General features: G+C 42.7%; 1 protein-coding gene across 10 annotated transcripts in view; it reads right to left on the reverse strand.

The window, feature by feature from the left end:
* The window catches only part of PHLDB2 (pleckstrin homology like domain family B member 2), a 112,823-nt gene that overhangs the window by 34,321 nt on the left and 60,228 nt on the right, over nt 1–18,274 (reverse strand). For all 10 annotated transcript variants that reach the window (XM_084533569.1, XM_084533568.1, XM_084533565.1 and 7 more), the window contains 4 exons: nt 16,652–18,000; nt 8,388–8,771; nt 5,973–6,116; nt 4,971–5,108 (listed from right to left, as the gene is read on the reverse strand). In XM_084533569.1, coding sequence (XP_084389695.1) covers nt 4,971–5,108; nt 5,973–6,116; nt 8,388–8,771; nt 16,652–18,000 — 2,015 coding nt within the window. The remainder of the gene's footprint in view (nt 1–4,970; nt 5,109–5,972; nt 6,117–8,387; nt 8,772–16,651; nt 18,001–18,274) is intronic.

Consider the following 18,274-nt stretch of genomic DNA (forward strand, 5'->3'; position numbering starts at 1 on the left):
AATCCAAAAGAGAAAGGATTCACGACAGATCACCAGAATCTTTAACTTTCATTGCTGGTAAATCCCCTCATATGGTTTATCAGACAGCTGTTTTTTCTCCTGGTTTCATTCATGCATGTCTTCGCAGTACTACATGTAGTTCGGCAAAGAGGATGAGTTTCTAACGCTTTTGGCATCTCTGGGACATTTTGCTTATGACTGAAAAATATTTCCACAAAAGCATGCAGACAAAATTTAATGTATTACAAACAAAGATGAGTTATCCACTGCTGACTGCTCCTGATTTTTGCCCTTGGAAAGGGAAAGGAAAACCCAGTGTGATAGAAGTGTTCCAGAGAATCCATCTCCACCGTGACATAAGGCAAAGGTCCTCCGGAAGAAGAGGAATAACCTCCCTGTCCTAAAACACAGTCTAAACCTAGATAATTGTTTGAAACTCTCTGCCAAAACTGCCGGTTAACTATGATTACCTCCCACAGCACTTCTGCTGTATTCATTAATCATTTTTCAGCTATCCCTCTTTATTCATTAATCCATTCCTTCTGACTGCTGTGTTATTTTCCAGCTTTGAGACATCAGGCACAGCAAATCAATAAGTAATCTTCTCCATATATGCTAGACTTTTAGCTAGATTTCACTGAATTGTTTTAAAACTATTCAGACTAAGAAAGTGCTGTATGGAGAAAAAAAAAAAAAAGTACTTTGCAATACTGGGTAACGTCAAGTTGTATAAACTCAATTTTCTCTGACTTCCTTATAGACAAATGTCAATTCTGAACAAAGTCTCATGAGCAAAGAGTAAACATGAGAAGAGCCGACATGAGGAAGTTGTGACTGGGAACAGCACCTCAGCCCCACCATGCTATTTAATCCAGGAACCACAGCATCATTATGGCACCCCTGCAGTACAGTGGCATGACATCACAAGATGCCGGGTCGGGATGGAAGGCTGAAAGGCTCATCTGTTTATTTGTTTCTGAGGATTGACAAGCTCCATTCTCTCCAAAGCAGGCAGAACTCAAAGAAGTTTTGTCAATATCTGTAGCAAATCTCCTTCCCGGAGAGCTTCAAGGTACATGCGGGAAATTGTGTTACTACTAACTTACCAGGATTGTTCCTGGCTATCTGCAGCCTGCAATTAATAGTCTAAATGCTGCTATTCAGACACACAGTTGGTCATCGTCTGTGGATAATGCCAAATACATTGTACTGGGCAGTTTAAAAAGAAATACACAAAGAAAAAGAAAAGTGAGGCAAAGCCACATTTCCCTGCATACACTAACACAATTTCCAGAACCACTGGAACAACAGACAGCAGAGAGCACAGGCCTTGCCTAACAGCGATCGTGTTCCCCAGCACTGGGAGCAGCTATCCCAGCCAGGACAAGCGAGTCCCACCAGCACTTGCATCTGGCACAAACACACTGTAGCCAGAATTACACTAAACCCTGTACTGGTACTGAAAGGCTCTGTTGTCTTCTTTGCAAAATGGCAACTGCTCATAGTTCTTCTATTCCAAAACCTAAGTAAAAAGACGCTAATTGCTTTGTTCCTTAAACATATGGTGGCACACTCACAAAAGCAAGGGCAAGGCTCTGAACTCACCACAGGGAGTGCACTACATCATCTTTCTCACTGACTCATCCATTTTTCATCACCATACACCATGCATTCAGGCAAGGCTGAACACAGGCCTTGAGTAAGATGAAAATGCATATAATATACAAACACATTCGCATAGATGTTGGGACACAAAGACATTGTACCACAGCAAAGAGTTTAGTGGCATAGCCAGGAACTAAAATCCAAAGTCTCTTTGCCTTCTGTCTTCAAGTACATTTTCCAACTGATGCTCTTGCCTTGAAAGCACTGTCCCTGTTATCACACTTCTTTTTGAACTATGACTTTAAGTGCAAAGATTGTCAAAATTTTGTGTTCTCATCTAAATGACTTGTGAACAAAGCATAAAAATAGGCACAGACGCGGGTAGAAAGTTAATACGAAAGATACCAACCGCAGTCTACTTCAAGTACCTAACATGGCCCAGCACCTACTTTGTATTTTATGATCTCTCTTTTTAAGAATTTCACAAGTTTTTCAAACAGGTGCATCAGTAAGGATGAAATACAAGCAAGCAAGGGTTTCCTGTCAAACAGGTGCTGAGATCCGTGGCAAATTCCAGGAGATACTCAAGTCACTCCAGAGACAAGTGCCATCCATCATGCACAGCGCTAATGCCACAGCATCGCTTCGTGAATGAAATCAACTATTTATTTCACCTCAAGAAGGAACCATGCAGCATATTCAGATGCCATTCCCTTACCCTAACAAAAGCGTCCATCCAAGTGGATGGACACAACAACTTCTTTCCAGGATAAACCATGCACTTAAAACACTGGTATTATGTGGGGTGAAATATTCAGGCAACTAGAAGAAACTGTGACCACTGGACACACTGGAGCACTTGATCTTCCAAAAAACAATGCAGAAGTAATACCAGAAGGATGGCAACTACCAGCCTGAAACTGAGCCTTAATTTTGTTAAGGAGTTCATAAGTTTCAAATTATTTCAGCAAAAAGTTCCAACACTTCACTTCTGCCTGAGCACTACTTCCCTGGAAGAGTTCGGTCCTGCACTGCTAACAAACAAGATTTTTCCTGTCTTGGATCAGATCTGCAGGGGCTGCAACCTTCAACATACAGACACAGAAATCAAACTTTTAAAAAACAATGCTGTCTAAAGTTAGCCAGGATTTTTGTTGAGTGACATGATGAGTGCCATCTGTTTTGCTGGCTGACACTGTTTCTCCATTACATTTCAGCTGTCACTTTAAGGTACTTTATATAAGACTTTCTTGTTTTTAAGTTTTCACTTTTATGTAACACATTCAGATGTGTTCCAGAACAAAGCCTGTACTCTCATAAGGCTAGTTTATTTTTACAAAGATACTTAGAGCATTAACTGAGCCATGGCTCTAAGTCTAATGCAAACACTTGCATCTGTTTGGTTTTGGTTTTGTTTTTAAAAAACACAGGAGAAAAGACTACTAAAATATATTAGCTGATCTGACCAGTGGCGTGCATCATACTTTGTAAATTCTCTCCCTCTCTATATATTTCTTTTAAATAACCCAAGTGCTTTTTCTAGGCTGCTTCCCATGTTTTAGTTCAATTAAAAATTTAAACTAGACATTTTAATCTTCAGATTGTTACACAGCAGTACAAACATGTTATCTGCTCCAGCACGTGATTGCATGGAAATGTACACAGTCTATAGGATTTAGAATAATTTCCATGACTTTTGTTGAACTTTAAGTCTATTAGAGAACAAATACAAAAGATTTCCTGAATTTCTGGATGTGGTATTTGTTACCACCGAGATCAAAAAAAACTTACTGTGCAGAAGGATGCTGCTATATATGCTTTCACCACCCTACCTGCTGTTAGCAACTTTAAATTCCTCTTCACAATAAAAAGCAAGTATGAAGCATACAGACAGTTTAAAGCGTGACCACAGGCATCACTGAAAGCTGAAGAACTGCAGACTACATGCAAACAAGGAAAGGTGCAGGCAGGAAAGTCCGTGAAAGTTTAAGCTTAAATTGGATGTGTACTGTCAATTTGCAGAGCAAAGAGGTGGGAGCACCTTTCTCCTCCTCACACAGAGCTTTCATGAGTGCAGCTGCAAAACAGCGTTCAGGCTCATGACAAGACAGATGTGAATTGAAGACAACAAACTCAGGATAAAACAATGCAAGCTGTAAGGCTTGAGTTAAACAGGAAGAGTAAGAGAGCTAAAAACGTGCAGCTTGTCTAAACAAGAGCAAATAATGGAGAGTTTCAGATATTTCTGGAAAGCTTAAAAAAGGGGGAGAGACTAGCTAGAGTACTTCCATAAGTGACAGGCTTAAATTATGAGGTAGAGGATGAAATTTAAAAAGGAAACGTTACTGGCTTGTAGTCCTGAAAAATAAATAAATAAATAAATAAATAAATAAATAAATAAATAAAATGAAAATCCTGACCTTGAGATATTATTGGCTGTGGTAAATCCCCTGTGAAGAAAGGAACTGCTGGCCTGGATCGCCAGCAGAGAGCGTGCTGGAGGAAACAAACCCTCTCTGGTTTGAGGGGGACAGGTTCATCTCACAGGCCACTTCTCTTTCTGTGCTTAACTCGTACTGTGGTGCTATTTTGCAAATATATCTGCATATTTGAGAGCAATTAAGTACGTGACTGTATAGGAGAACTACATAATTCCTTTCACTTAATCCCAGTTCTACATTCCCATATTCTACAGTAGTAAAACTGTTAGTTGACAAACCATATAAACCCATATACTTTCTTTAAAACAATATATTTTACAGATGTCTTATGCATCAATGTGTATAATATTAGCTAAAGCCATCTTCTGAAACGGTGGCCTTTTTTCTTACTGCTCCATTGTTGAGAAAGGATTAATTAAAAAATAAAATAAAAATATGTAACCTACAATGGAAGGCTGAAGTACGGGTCAGTTCACAGAATCACAGAATTGAAGGGGTTGGAAGGGACCTCAAAAGCTCATTGTGTCCAATCCCACTAACAAAGCAGGTTCTTTAGAGCAGGCTGCCCAGGTAGGCATCCAGATGGGCCTTGAAAATCTCCAGAGAAGGAGACTCCACAATCTCCCTGGGCAGTTAATATTGTTCTTTCAAACAAAAGATAAACCAAGTCCAAGCCCTATATGGATTATTTATCAATCAAAAATACCTTCACAGTAGGTCAGGTCTTTTCACTTAAGCATACTTCATTTTGCTTGTCAAGTATCTCTCAGAAAACAAGACTATTTCTTTCTTCCATAATTATCAAAAACATTTACTTAGAGACTCTACTTTATAAAACAACCTCCATCAATATGTTAATAACATAAATGCATACTGAAGATTAAGAGGAACAGAGCACACAGTCAGCTAAGATAACTTCATTACCTTTGTCTTTTCACCAATAACATTTCTCTCCAGCTCAGCTATTTTTCTGTTTAGATGATCCAATATTTCCTTCTCTTTCAGAAGCTCTGTTGTTTCAGATTTCTGTTCCCCATCCAAAAGGGCACATTCCATATCCAACTAGGAATACAAAACATTTTTCAGAAGCTGTCCAAACTAAGAAGAAATCTTGATACACGTTATTTTCTGGGGGAAGGGGAGTGAGTTGTTGATCATTTACAACAGAGAAACATTTTTAAAAGGAGAAAAAGAAAACAGTTTTACTCCCAACAAAGTTAAAAAGAGATCACAAAACTGAGAAAAAGTAAAACTGCAACATAAAATATTGCAAAATAAAGTCCAAACCAACTTTAGCTTGAAGATTCTTTTTTGAAGTTTTTTTGTTTGTTTGTTTGTTTTCTAACTCTTCTCCTCTGTGCTTCCTCCTGTTATGATACTATACCAAGTATCTGTGCCCAGGCTCTGTAGGAAACCCTTTTCGAACAGCTGTTTCTTTCCTGTTGCTGATAATTGGAATAAGCACAACCCAAATGCCTGACCAGCTTAGTCTGTAACTGTGAGATTCCAGAAGTCAAGAGACTGCCACATAACCTTGCCACCATAAAGACAAGGAGGTTTAATAGGAAGTTATCTCACTTCCTTTCTCTTTAAAGGGTCACATGAGATACCACTATAAAACACCCAAGTGACACAAGGTATTTAGATCAATTGAGTGACCATTCAGCAAGCAAGATTGTTCTAATTCCACTTAGGAGTATAATGGTTACAGCTGGGAAAGGCTAATCTGAGCATGACAATCATTCCCCTGCTAGAGAAAAACAACCTTCACAGTAGGAGACTACCATGTCTGTGATTGTGCCTTACTCTGGTGAAGAAGCACAGAATACAAAGACTATGTACGTGTATGTGTACTTACCAATCCTATCTGTGGTATGTGGGCATACCTAAGAAGCAAGACATTTAAAACCAAAACATGTCTCATACCTCTCTCGAGGATTCATCCATCTGGTCATTTAAATCTTTGATCTTCTGTTCAAGTTCTTCCAAGTTATTTAGTATTACTATGCGCTCCTCCTCCAGACGAGTGAGCTCCTGCCCTCTTTGCTCATCACTCGTGCATTCTGGTACCTGCAGTTGCACATTAGAAGAGGTTTATCAGAAAGAAGTTGAACACTGTGTTTCCTTCCCTCTTTCATATTGTAGTCATTTTAGACAACAACTGTGTTGCTGGTTTTGAACCTGTTAGTTATTTCCTATCTACTATATTGCTACCTCTATATTTAGAAGGCGTAGAAGAGAAATAAACATGACACTTTACATCCAAGCTCTGGAAGTAAATACTGTACTGAGCAGAAAATACTATTCATGCTATATGTATTACTAATATTTAACATTTGAGAACTCTTTACATGCTGTGCTATTTAGCTTGTAAAAATCTGATTTATCTCTTAAAAGAGATAGATGATGATACTTTTTATGTAGATGGTGGCTGTTCATGTAATAAAAGCCAGGATGTAAAATAGGACATTTCTGTAGCCAACCATCAAAAGAGGCAGCTTCTGTGAAACAGGGATGAAACTCAGTCCTATGCTTAGCCATCAGGAGTCAGTACCCTTTAACATGGCTCTTTTCATTGCCATTAACTTACTAGATAACTGTGCCAAGAATTAAAAAACATTATTAAGAAAAATATCAGTGATCTCATTAGAGCAGCAAAGGCTAGATCAAAGAGTATTGAGTTTCCAAAGTATTCTTCATGTTCACCTGACCCCAGGGGCTCGCGATCAAATTACTTTTGTAAGGCTGCTCGCTCATTGTCTCCAGCCTGAATTAGAAGCGGGCTGTGTTCAGGGCTTTGCATTAACCACTGGACCACACAGCTTTGCTCTAAAGAGGCTCAGGTCAGCTACTGAATGGCTATTCTGAGAGCAGGCACGGCCAAATTATCGTGGACAAATCTGATCTCAGTACTTTAAAACAATGAGCTGTGTACCATTAACACAGTTGCTCTTTTACTGCTTTGCTCAGGACTTAGCAGGGCACCCTTTACAATGAAGGAATGGCATTCCTTGATTAGCAGCAGTAATCCTAGCAGGAAAGCCTCTTTTTGTCCGGTATCCTGCTCGGATAATGCTGACATAACATCTTCAATTTCAACCTCCTAATAAGGATTTAAAATAGCCTCTGACTTGTAGGAAGAAAGAAACAAATGGGAAAGAAATGCAAGACCACAGGAACTTGTAAATGAAATGTTTCACTACCTTTCAAACATGGAAAGACCTGGTAAGACCAAGTAAAACTTTAATGCTATGTTTCTGTTTAACGTAACTTCAAATGTGGACGACAGATTTCCAGAGAGATACCCCTGTATAAGATTAAATGTATTTCTATCATGCTTCTCTATTCTTTTAAACATACACACTTCCATTGACTAAGCTATGTATAGAAGTTAAGCGGAAATGAAATACAATTCATGTAAGGCATGTAAAAGGGGAGAGACAAAAAATACTTTAAAGGCATGACTATGTTAAACAGAAACCTGCTTTTATGTCTCCCGTTGGCCTTACTAAGCTCTTCACTCTAATTATTGGAAATACTTATCAAGCACATGAGCACACTGCCTTTCCCCAGAAATGGCTGCACTGCTCATCTGGCACAAGAGAGCCTGGACGCTGACCCAGAAGGGACCCTGGAAGCTGCTGCTGCTCTCCCAGCTGAAGCAGAATGCTAGGAAGGAACACTGTTAGCTCAATTTCTGAAGGACAACTCCCCTTTGTGAATGAAACAGCAAGATGGAGAGAGGGAAGAAACTGCATCATAGCAAGCCTAGGAGCTGCGTTCATTCCTTCGTGTGCCAGGAGGCAAGCTGCCACTGCACGCCTCATGAGAGGCAGCAGCTGATTTGACAAGCAGCTCGGGTCCAGCCCAGGGAGAGTCAACAGGAGAGCAAAATCAGCTCAAACAAATCCTCTTCACCTCCTCTGCAGCTATTCCGGTTTCCCAAAGAGAAAATACCCTCTTACAGGAAACAGAAGCCTCAGTCTAGGAGAGTATGGTAGCACTTACCTTATTTCCTCTGTCTCAGCACAGCTCTAAACAGGACTCCTGAAACCTTGCTTATTTAAGTAGCCTTAAATTGTTCAGACAAGTCATTCTTTCTTCGAAAATGCTAAAGTCCCCCTGAATCCTACATCCCTCAGAAAAATGCTTCCAGTACCGTCAGCTTTCACAGGAAATGAAACAATCAGTCACTGGGTGCTAAGCTATAAGAGCTCTGAGATAAATTACTCTGCCTAAACCATCCCAACTGTGATCCCTGCTGTGAAAACCAGCTTCCAGAGGAGGAAGATTTCAAGCCATCTACCTGAGGCTGTACTATTTCTTCCTACCCAGCATTACCTTTGGTGTGATACTTAGGTATGAAGATTCAGTGGAATCCTTCAGGAAGCCAGGAGCAGCTAAAGGAGGAGGCTTCATGTTTTCATTGAAGTGCTCATCAGCTCTCAGCCCTCGGGAGGAAAGGAAAGCCATGGTGCTGCGACTGTGGTTACTTGGTTCCGAGAAATCTGAATCACTTGCAGATGATTTCAAGTGGTTTCTAAACCTCGTTTCCAGATTCATCTGTGAGTCTTCAAACACAGAGTCCTCATCTGATAGCTGAAGCTTTTCAAGTTCTTTGTTAATTTTCTGAACATCGGCAACCGTCGTAGTTGCAGTGGGGTCACTGTCAGATTTGGAGTATTCCGCACACAAATTGAGGATTGTCTCCAGCCGCTGGCGTTCCTAGTTCAAGGAAAGATAACAGCACTAAGCTTCTCGTGTGAGCTAAAGTAAAGATGAAGTTAAAAAATATGCTGCTTATTTTTAGAGTGACAGATTAAAGTCATCCAATTCCACGTATGCCTTTAACATTCAGAGAGAGTAAACAGATCTACGCATATAAATTACAGTGTAGGACAAAGAATCAACATGGAAAAAAAAATAAGAAAATAAAAGTGCATTTAACAGAACTGATTATCTATTTAAATTAAGACACCTGCTTCTCTTTCAAATGTAGAAAAATAAGATTAATATTGTACATTCTGGTTGCTGTAACCATACCTGATTCGCATGTATGTGTCCAGCAAACTTCACCTATTATTGTTTCATACTTATGCTATGTGCCTGTCACGCTGCAAAATATTGCAGATTTTCCACAAATTCATTAATTCCTGACCCTTTTGGATTCTCTGTTACGTTAACATTGATTCCCCCTTTTTTGAGAGAATTATTCCACGATTTGAAACATGCCATTTTAGGAGCATGAAAAGAAACATGAGGCATCACATCTAAAATACAACCGATGTCCAACGCACAGAACTGGGGGGAATCTTTATTTACCAGTTCCCCCAAACTCCAAACAGATTCACATTAACATTTTGAACTTGACAATCTGCACAGCTGTGCCAGTTTGACCTGACACACTTCAAGTTGCTATAAACATAAATTCCTGGAAGGCTTCTAGATCTCTACGATACTTTCTGAAAAGTACCAGAAAGCTGCACTTGCTTTATTTTGATGTACACAGAGACTCGCGTAACTTTTATTTCAGAGCAAAGTGTTTGAGCTTTTCATTTTTAAGACGTGCTGCTTTTACGCTATTTCATGTTCCTTTTGCTAAAGAAGAAAAGTAATGTAAATAAAAAATTGCTTACCATAAGTCTATTGAAAATTCTGCCAGGGAAAAAACACCACCGTGAAAGTTTCATGCTTGGCATTAATCCCTGCACTAATGACCCCATTCCTTATTTCTAGGAAACCCTTCTTTTACCCACATTCAGAAAGCAAGCCACTGCACTGAAATCCTCAGCCTCCCTCCCCAAGCAGCACTGCAGATGTACACAGTGCCCACGCTCTACCTGGCGCTACATTTGCAAAGCAGCCACTTCTGGTGGTCCTAACGCTCCCTGTGCACAGCAAGTGATACGAGACAGCTCAAGCAGAGCAGCGAGGGCTCTCCCTGCGGCAAGCCACTGGAATCTCATGAGAACGTAACACCACTTCACAGGCACGCGGCTTCTCGGAGAGTCGCAAGAAGATCAGGCAGTTGTACGCACCACGCGCTCCCCGGAATCGCTTGCAGTTAGCCGCCGAGCTAGGTCTCCATCCTTCGGAAAAAGCCCCAGCCCACACGTCTCCAAGCCCTACCTGACCCAGAGCTTCTGCCGTTGGGTGGGTTTCGTGCCCCTTGCCCTGCGTTGGCAGTGGCAGAGCTGAGCTGCCCCAGGCACGGAGCCCTGCAAGCTCAAACTTTCCACTGAGTGGGCCCAGCAGATTCCGCAGTCGGCCCCCAACCCCAAACGACCGGCATAATTATAACCCCGCCGAGCCCTGCTCCCTCTCTACGACTCCTGCCAGACCCTCAGCCCGCTGAAGCCATGGCCCTCGCTTGTGGTGAGCCTTTTGGCCACGAGACCCAATTCCTAAAATGCTGTGCAAGCACTGGCCAGGAGCACCGTCAGCGATGATGGTGCGACAGCACCAGGCCTGGCCCCTCGCTACGATCCTGATGGTTATGGATGGGAAGCACAGCCTTAGGATATGAAGGGATATATTGCCACAGGATATATCGCGTTACCCCAGGCCAGCCCCTTATCCCTCCAACAATGACGGGGAACAGCAGGTTTAGGTTTTCAGGAACAGCTGCTGCTCATCCCAGCCCGGGCACCAGGTAAGGAGCTCTCCCCACAAACCTCTCCTTTTGCGAGCAGCCCTGCAGAGGGATCCTTCCTTCCCCAAGTCCCATGCAAAACTCTACAATCACAGGAAAACTTCTGCCAGGCTTCAAAAAAGTCCTGCTGAACTTCCAGACGCGTGACCGAAATGCCGCTACCTCTCACTTCTATTTTGACATGTACTGAGAGGCTTACGGACAGGAAGCTGGGTGGCTATTTTATACACCCTATTCTCATCGGTTCATCTCGGCCAGCTCGCTCCAGCTCCAGCACACCTGCATTTAGCTGTTCCAGTGTAAACTTCCGAGTCAGGCAGCTAGCTAGGAATGCACCCCTGTAAGAAAAATGCAAGAGGAGGAGAACACGAAAAGTTCGAATGATAATTTTTGTGATTTTAATTGTGACACCAAACATGGTAGAGAAAAAAGGCATTCCCAGGGAAACAATTTGGTTTAAAGTTGGTTCTTCTGGGAGGAAGGGCTGTTGAATCAAGCCTTTTGAGTCCGCTTTTGGTATGCTTCCCCAAAAATGCCCTTTCTAACAGACTAAAACATCTTTGTGTTCATTCACTGGATCTTTTACCTGCTGTGACAAGGGGCACACAGGTCTCATGCTCTTGCTACCTTGGCAGCTTTGCCACTACTGGCTTTGACAAAGCTACATGTATGTGCCATGTCTGAATGCCTGGAAATTTAGGTGCTGAAGGAGGATGGGACAAGGGGATAACAACCCTCCTCTGCTACCACTTAATAATAACATTAGGACACATCCCTGGCGCCCTGTGAAGAAAAATATTCTGAAATAGCGGAGATAAATAACTCCCACTCATTTAAAGACAACTACGTCAGCGGCTCCTGGATTTGTCACACATTGTATGGATTTTACACATGCGTGGAGGTTGTGTCATATCTAGGTATCAAGGCAGGATGGGGTTAGTCAGCTGTGGCAAGCAGGAAGCTTTTCAGCTAAGTGCCATTAGCAACTGTATAACCCAAGATTTCATTAAAAATACATGTGCAGCCTGTCCTTTCTGACTGGAGCTAACAAGGTTTGTGGCTACTCAGCGGCTCCCTTTGTCTGAAGAGGAGGCTGCCCTTCCCAGCTCCCATTGCTCTTTAAAAGCCTCAGGGGCACACAAACACCTGGCTCCAACACAAAACGTCTGAGCTGCAGCAAGTCAAAAAAGGACAAGGAAATAAGGCAGCAGGAACAGAGCAAAGACCCCAGACCTTCTTACTTACCACCATGTTTGGCACCCTGCAGGCAAGGGGCAGGAAGAAGGCTTCTCTTTCCTCCCTGTTTTTTTTAAGGAAGTGCTGATTGCACACCTGCCTCAGATTTGGAGACAGATGCTTGTTTCCAAGCCAGACTGTCAACTGGGGCTGAGAGCAGCTCTCCTGCTGTCGTGCCCCTTCCCTCTCTAACCTGTGCCACTTTCTCACTTCAGCCTCAATTATTCTACTGTTTAGTCCTTGTTTTGCTATGTTTAGTCTTCTGGCTACAAGGCTATCAGCAGCAGCCCCGAATTCGGAGAAAGCTCTTGTGTTTCACATTCGTTTTTCCCGGCGGATGCCCAGGGAGCCTTTCCCAGCAGGGACCTGTAAGGAGGAGAGCTGCAGAAGGAGAGAGACAGCCCCAAAGAGCAACACACCTGATCCTTGCCTCCCTGTTACAGGCACAAGAGAAATGGAGAGACAAGTCAGACAGCTCAGGGGCAGCCTCCTGGCAGGAACCTTGTGGAGGAGCTTTTGCAGAGCCCGTTTCCCCAGTAACACCGAGGACAGGAGCTGTAGAGCACTGCTCAACTTCTGTAATTAAAAGCAGGTCTACTGAAATTTATTTCTTCCCTTCTCCCTATATATAGCTCCGTTTAATAAAACACAGAGCTGCACAAGTTAAGTACACTAAATCCGCACTCTGGATTATTAAAGATTCCACAGAAAAGTTCTGGAATAATTGAAGTAAAAATTTACCAAGTTATCAGTGTTAATTATATCCTGCAGGGGACTTGTTTGTTTGTGTTATCCTACTATATGGCACTTGTTCATTTATTAAACTAAACTGTTGTTAAGTAGCTAGTCTATAACACTGCAGAGACTGTCCGACACTAGCTGTGGGAAAAAGTATCCTGACCCAGCCTTTATCTGCTTGGCTGGGGTTCCTCTAAGACGTAAGTCAAGTCATTTACACTTCATGTTTAAAGGATCTATAAAAAGACAGTGCCAAAATAAATTTATTAAATATGTATATGAGACTTTTCCAAGCTATATGGAGATTTATATAAGCTCTACTAAGCACAGTTTTAAAGCAGTACCACCTTGAAAGTTCCCAAATATTTCCATTTAATTTTCCCCTCACACGAGGGCATCTGACTAAATTGTAATGAATGAATGCAAAGTGCTTTCCTGACTCGGGGTAATTCTGTATTACTTCCTACTTATTGAATAAACTTAATGAAATTCAATGCTCTTCCGACTGTGGAATAAGCTCTCCTAATTCTATTACTGCTTGTTAGGTCATTGGTCACACAAGCCGAAATCCCTCCCAGCACGATTCCTGCATCCCATAAAACTCCATTTATGAGCATATGCTTTAAATCCATACCGGCAGCTGGGCTGTGAAAGGTATCATGTAAATGCTGAGCAGGTCGTTTCTGGGTAGCTGCCTCCATCTAGGGGAAAGGCAGCGTACTGCCAAAAGCCAGCAGTAGAAAACCGAGGCTGGTGCTATTCATATGGGAGGGTGTCAAACAAAACAGATGGCATTAATATCTCCCTGGCTCTGCTGGCCGTGCCAGTCCACTGCCGACCTCCTCACGGGCTGGGGAAAACAACCGCCTTTCAGTTCCAGCAGCCACGACAATTTGCCTTTTATCTCAGAGAGGGGAAAAAAAGAATAAAGATTTCCTCTTTGAACAAGAAATAAAAAACACAAATTCAATAGCTGACTGAATCTCATTGCCTATTCTTAGATCCCAGTGTTAACTCTTTTCCTTGTTTATGAGGCTCGCAGGCAATCCTCAGCAATAGCTCACTGTTGCATCTACTTGTGTAAAACTTGGATCAACATCCGCCCAGAGAGATGTGGCACCCGGCCAGCCCGGACAGAGCCAGCAGGAGCAGGAGCAGGAACAGGAGCAGAAGCGGCGGCCCCAGTGTTCAGCTGATTTTGGTGAAAGGCGCGTGGAGAGGAAACTTGAGGGGGCAACATCAAATGCTATGCACGTACATAGGTGTCTTCTCTCTAGTGCATAGGGACACATTACAACTCAGATGTTTTAATCACTCCAAAAACCTGCACGGAGCGTTTCCACTGTTTGCAGAATTTTTTACAATTCCATGTATATTTGTCTGGGCGATGACAGCAGATCACTTAGTTTCGTATGCAGACAGTAGCAGCAACTCAAAATGCAAACCTCCTGAGGGGCCTCTGTCACTTAAAAAGCAAACTAAGCACAAGTAAAACTCACAGAATAATTTATATGGGAAAAAAAAAAAAAAAGGCAACAACAAAAGGAGTAAAAATAAAGAGAAAAGACTGAGGGCAGACACCAGGGCAAACTCTAATGTGCACATGAGCTTTGCCAAGAATCTCAGAGGTGAGCAGCAGCTGGCAAACATGAGGCCCAAGCCAGCCCTGTGCCAGCAGGGTGGCTGCAGGGGCAGTGCTGGTGCCAGCTGCGCTGCTCTCCGCTCGGCATCTGGCTCGAGGAGTGGCCTCATCCTTCTGAGGAGTCTCCGAGTAGTCCTACATTTTCCTTCTGCCTGCCTTGCTTCAAAGGCACAGAACATTACAGTCTAATATTTATGCTTAAAAGGACTGGGCTTTCCCCATCATTCCCCCACCAGACACTCAGTCTGGACTTTTACCCATCTCCGAGAATGCAAACCATTTGGGTTTTGCCATCCAAAGGCACTTATTTGGTGGTTGTGGGATTTCATTTATCCCACACACACCCTGCTCCCCAAAACAGGCCTGAGCAGACCTGGATCCCCATCCGTGTCACCTGCCATAAAATCAGACAAAGGTGTGCTTTGGAAACTCAGGCTAGATACATGAGGACCTTGTCATGCCTCCAACCACTTAATATGACAAAAATAAAACAAACTGGACAGCCCCTAATGTACAACAGGCTGATGTGCACTTTGTGGAGGAACATTAAGAGACTTGGCTTTTTTTTTCTTTTCAACCAAATATATTCCTTCCTCTCAGAAATCTGAAAACCTATTTGTGGGGTTACTCAGACCCTCAAACCACTGGAAGGAGGCACTCTCCTGCTCTGCAACCCTTCAACCAGATACTCAAAAAGGAGGAAAAAACAGTACTGAGGAATACTGAGCAGGATCCTGAAAAGAAGATGAACTTTCTTCATGTCCAAATTGTACAATGCACACAAAACATTACGCTTTTTTCAAAAGCTCTGACATGCTTGGAAAAACACAAGGCAAATTCACTTTTTAAAGAACCAAGACATGAAGGAAGTATTGTTCCAAGAATAAAGAAATAGCAAGGGCAAAAAAAAAAACGTAGCCATTACATCCATGCATAAAATGAGAACAATTTTTAGCATTACTGAATACAGAAACAGCCCCATATCTCCAGCGCCTCACTGCAAAAAACGCTGTTCTCTTTGAAATATAAATACACTCCCTGTGTTGTCTTTCATGACTGATCACCGCTCAAGTTTTACATCACTGCTGTCTGGAAGGCCCTCTGATAACATGTCAGTGCCACTTGGCACACACAGAACATGACAACTGGGAACAGCGAGGAGATTTCAACATGGAGCAATATAGCAGCAGGGAGAGAGGGGGGAAATAACCCCTGAGCACTTCTGATGGTAGTTTTCCTTGGGTGTGCGAAAGGATAACCTTCAGGGGGTCTGCAACCCCTGCTCCCTTACCACATCTCCTCACCCTCTGTCCTGCGGGCACAGCGTGTCTTTGTGGCCCGCCAAGCTCCGCCATGGGCTCTGGGGCTGTGCGCGAGCTAGACAGGGGCAAGAGCCCAAACCTATCAAGACCGGAGTCAAAGAACACATCCAAAGTTAAGGTCTCAAGGTGAGAGTCCTGTAGTGACATAGGTCAGTGCCTAAGTGGATAACAAAATCAGTACAGTATGAATGCAGGTTAGCAGGGCCAAGGCAGTCACTGCGAAAACTTTGAAGAATTACCAAGTATCACCTCAGGGAGTTTCAATATGAAACTGTTTCTTCCCTCTTTGACTATTCTGAAGATATTTTTTTCCTTTTACCTAACAGTTGTTTCAATAACATGTACAAGTTGTGCCTTACTATCAAGTATAATTCAGGGCTGAGGCAGTGTGTGATTTTATGTTGACTACAGAGTTTTGCAGCTACTGCACAAAGACAGAAGGTCTGTCCCCTTCTGCTACCCTCCATTCAGGGGAAGGGAGAAACAAAAATGCCTGTATTTTAATGCAAATACTCAGGAGGTAAAACTACAACCAAGAAGGGAGAACTCTGATGACAGCCGTCGAACCGACCCCAACGCCTACCTGGCTCCACAGCACAGCAGACAGGACTCGGAGCAGCTTGCAGTGGAGACAAATTCATTTTACCCACTCACCATCAAACACTGCCATCAGCTGAAAGAGAAGTGTTGGAACCCTGCAGTGCAAATTGCGGGGTTGCTGCACACAGACGTTTTAGCAAAGCCCACAGGATGAACGAACACAATTTATGTGGGTAACAACGTATTTTTTAGGATGGTTGAACAGCACTGTCCGTGTGAGCTGTAACAGCAGCATGCCACTTAATCATTAGCTTCATGGACTGCAGTAATAAACAATGCATCTGACGTCAGTGAAATTTGAATTTCAAAAGGCAACAGCTTATGTTTTGCTATACCCTCCCGATGGCTAGATCTGGAAAAGACATTTTGCCAACACCAGCTGCCACGAAAAGCTCAAAGGGGAAGAAAAAATTACCAGGCGTTCCATCTCCTGCTCCCGAAGCCGCTCCTCCCTCTGCCTCCTGTGGTAGTCCATGAGGTCCTCTCTCCCCGAAATGGAGCTGATGCTGTTCTTCCGCTCTCTCAAAGAAGTCTGCAGTGAGTTGGGCGTCTGTCTGTAACTTTCCAAATCGGTGTCATCAAATTCCATGGAACTGGTGGAGAGGTTTCTTCTGACAGAGAACGATCTGTCAAAATCCACAGGGGAGAATGAACTACTGGGACTTGTTCCTGAGAGTCCAAGTCTATCAAAATCATCTGGAATATATGAGGAAGAAGATGCTAAAAGCATTTTTTTAGCGATTCGAGGGCTTGCAGGAACACTGAGAGTCGAACTAACGTAGGGATTATTCCCAGAGACAGAACTTGCATGTGGTGAAACCCCTGAGCTGCACGAAGAAAAATTCAGGTAATTGTCAGCATCTAAAGCATTCTGAGGTAGATCCTTTTCTCCAAGTTTTTTCCTTTTAGTATTACCCAGAGAGTTTCTTGGGGGCAAACTTAATGGCATCAGCTGGCTTTCTGTTGATTTATGAAGCCTGGGTAGGGAACGGCTGTACATTCCCATATGACTTAGAGATCCACCAGAGTATTTCCTAGGTCGCGAACCCAGTGTCTCCATCATCACATCCTTGTGTTTAACTGGCTTTGCATGAAGGGCTAGGCTGTCTTCAACATTCATCCTCCTGCCCTGCTTCGGGCTTGAAGGCATGCTGGCTGCCCCTGAATTGCTAACAGGGGAAAGCATCAGCTCACTCCCTGAGCTGCCATTCCACATTGTGAGAAGAGAGCCCGAGATCTTCTTCGTGTCCAGCATTCCTGGGAAGTAGACATTGTCATATGATTTGTTTTTCTGGCTATACTTGGAGTAGTAAAACTTATCCATGTGCCCAAGAGATTTTTCATTTTCTCTGTTGGCATGAATATCAAAGTCTGTCCTTCCTAAACTGTACCCACTGAGGGATGGAGATGTGCCCGATACAGAGCTCAAATGCTTTGCAGAGAAACTTTTATCTGGAAGATACGGACTTTCGCAAGGGAACAGCTTGCCTCCTTGAATTTTGGTAACAGAGTGTGTGTTTTTAACACTGGTGGAAAGATTGGGTTTAACTGCCACAGGTTGTGAAAGGGTTAAATAAGAACCAGCATAGTCCCCGTTTGTTTTAAATTTGAGACTTGATGAATATTTCTTCGTGTTGAGGTTTTCCATAATATCCTGGAGACCATTTTCAAGGGAATTCGCCACAGAACCCTTTCCCAAACTAGTATTTTGTAATTCCATCTGGTTTTGTGTGTGGCTATACTCTGCCATAATCTTACTGGAATCTGTAGGGAAAACAAGAAGAAAAAGTTCTTAGCAAACGAGTAAGTAGCTTCTTGCATACACATGCCTGCATACGGTCTTCAAAAGAACATATTCAAATCATTAGCATGCTTGTTATAAATGTGTCTCAGATCATTAGACAAAGCGGGTTATAAACAATCTTCCAATCTCTGGTTCTGCTAAAATTGTAGAGTGACAGGAAAAGAAAAAAATGGTTGACAGACATCACCAAATTCACATTACAAACCAGCAACACAGTTATGAAGAGACTTGACT

This window comes from Aythya ferina (genome assembly GCF_964211825.1).
Source record: "Aythya ferina genome assembly, chromosome: 1".
In the NCBI taxonomy this organism is placed as follows: Eukaryota; Metazoa; Chordata; class Aves; order Anseriformes; family Anatidae; genus Aythya; species Aythya ferina.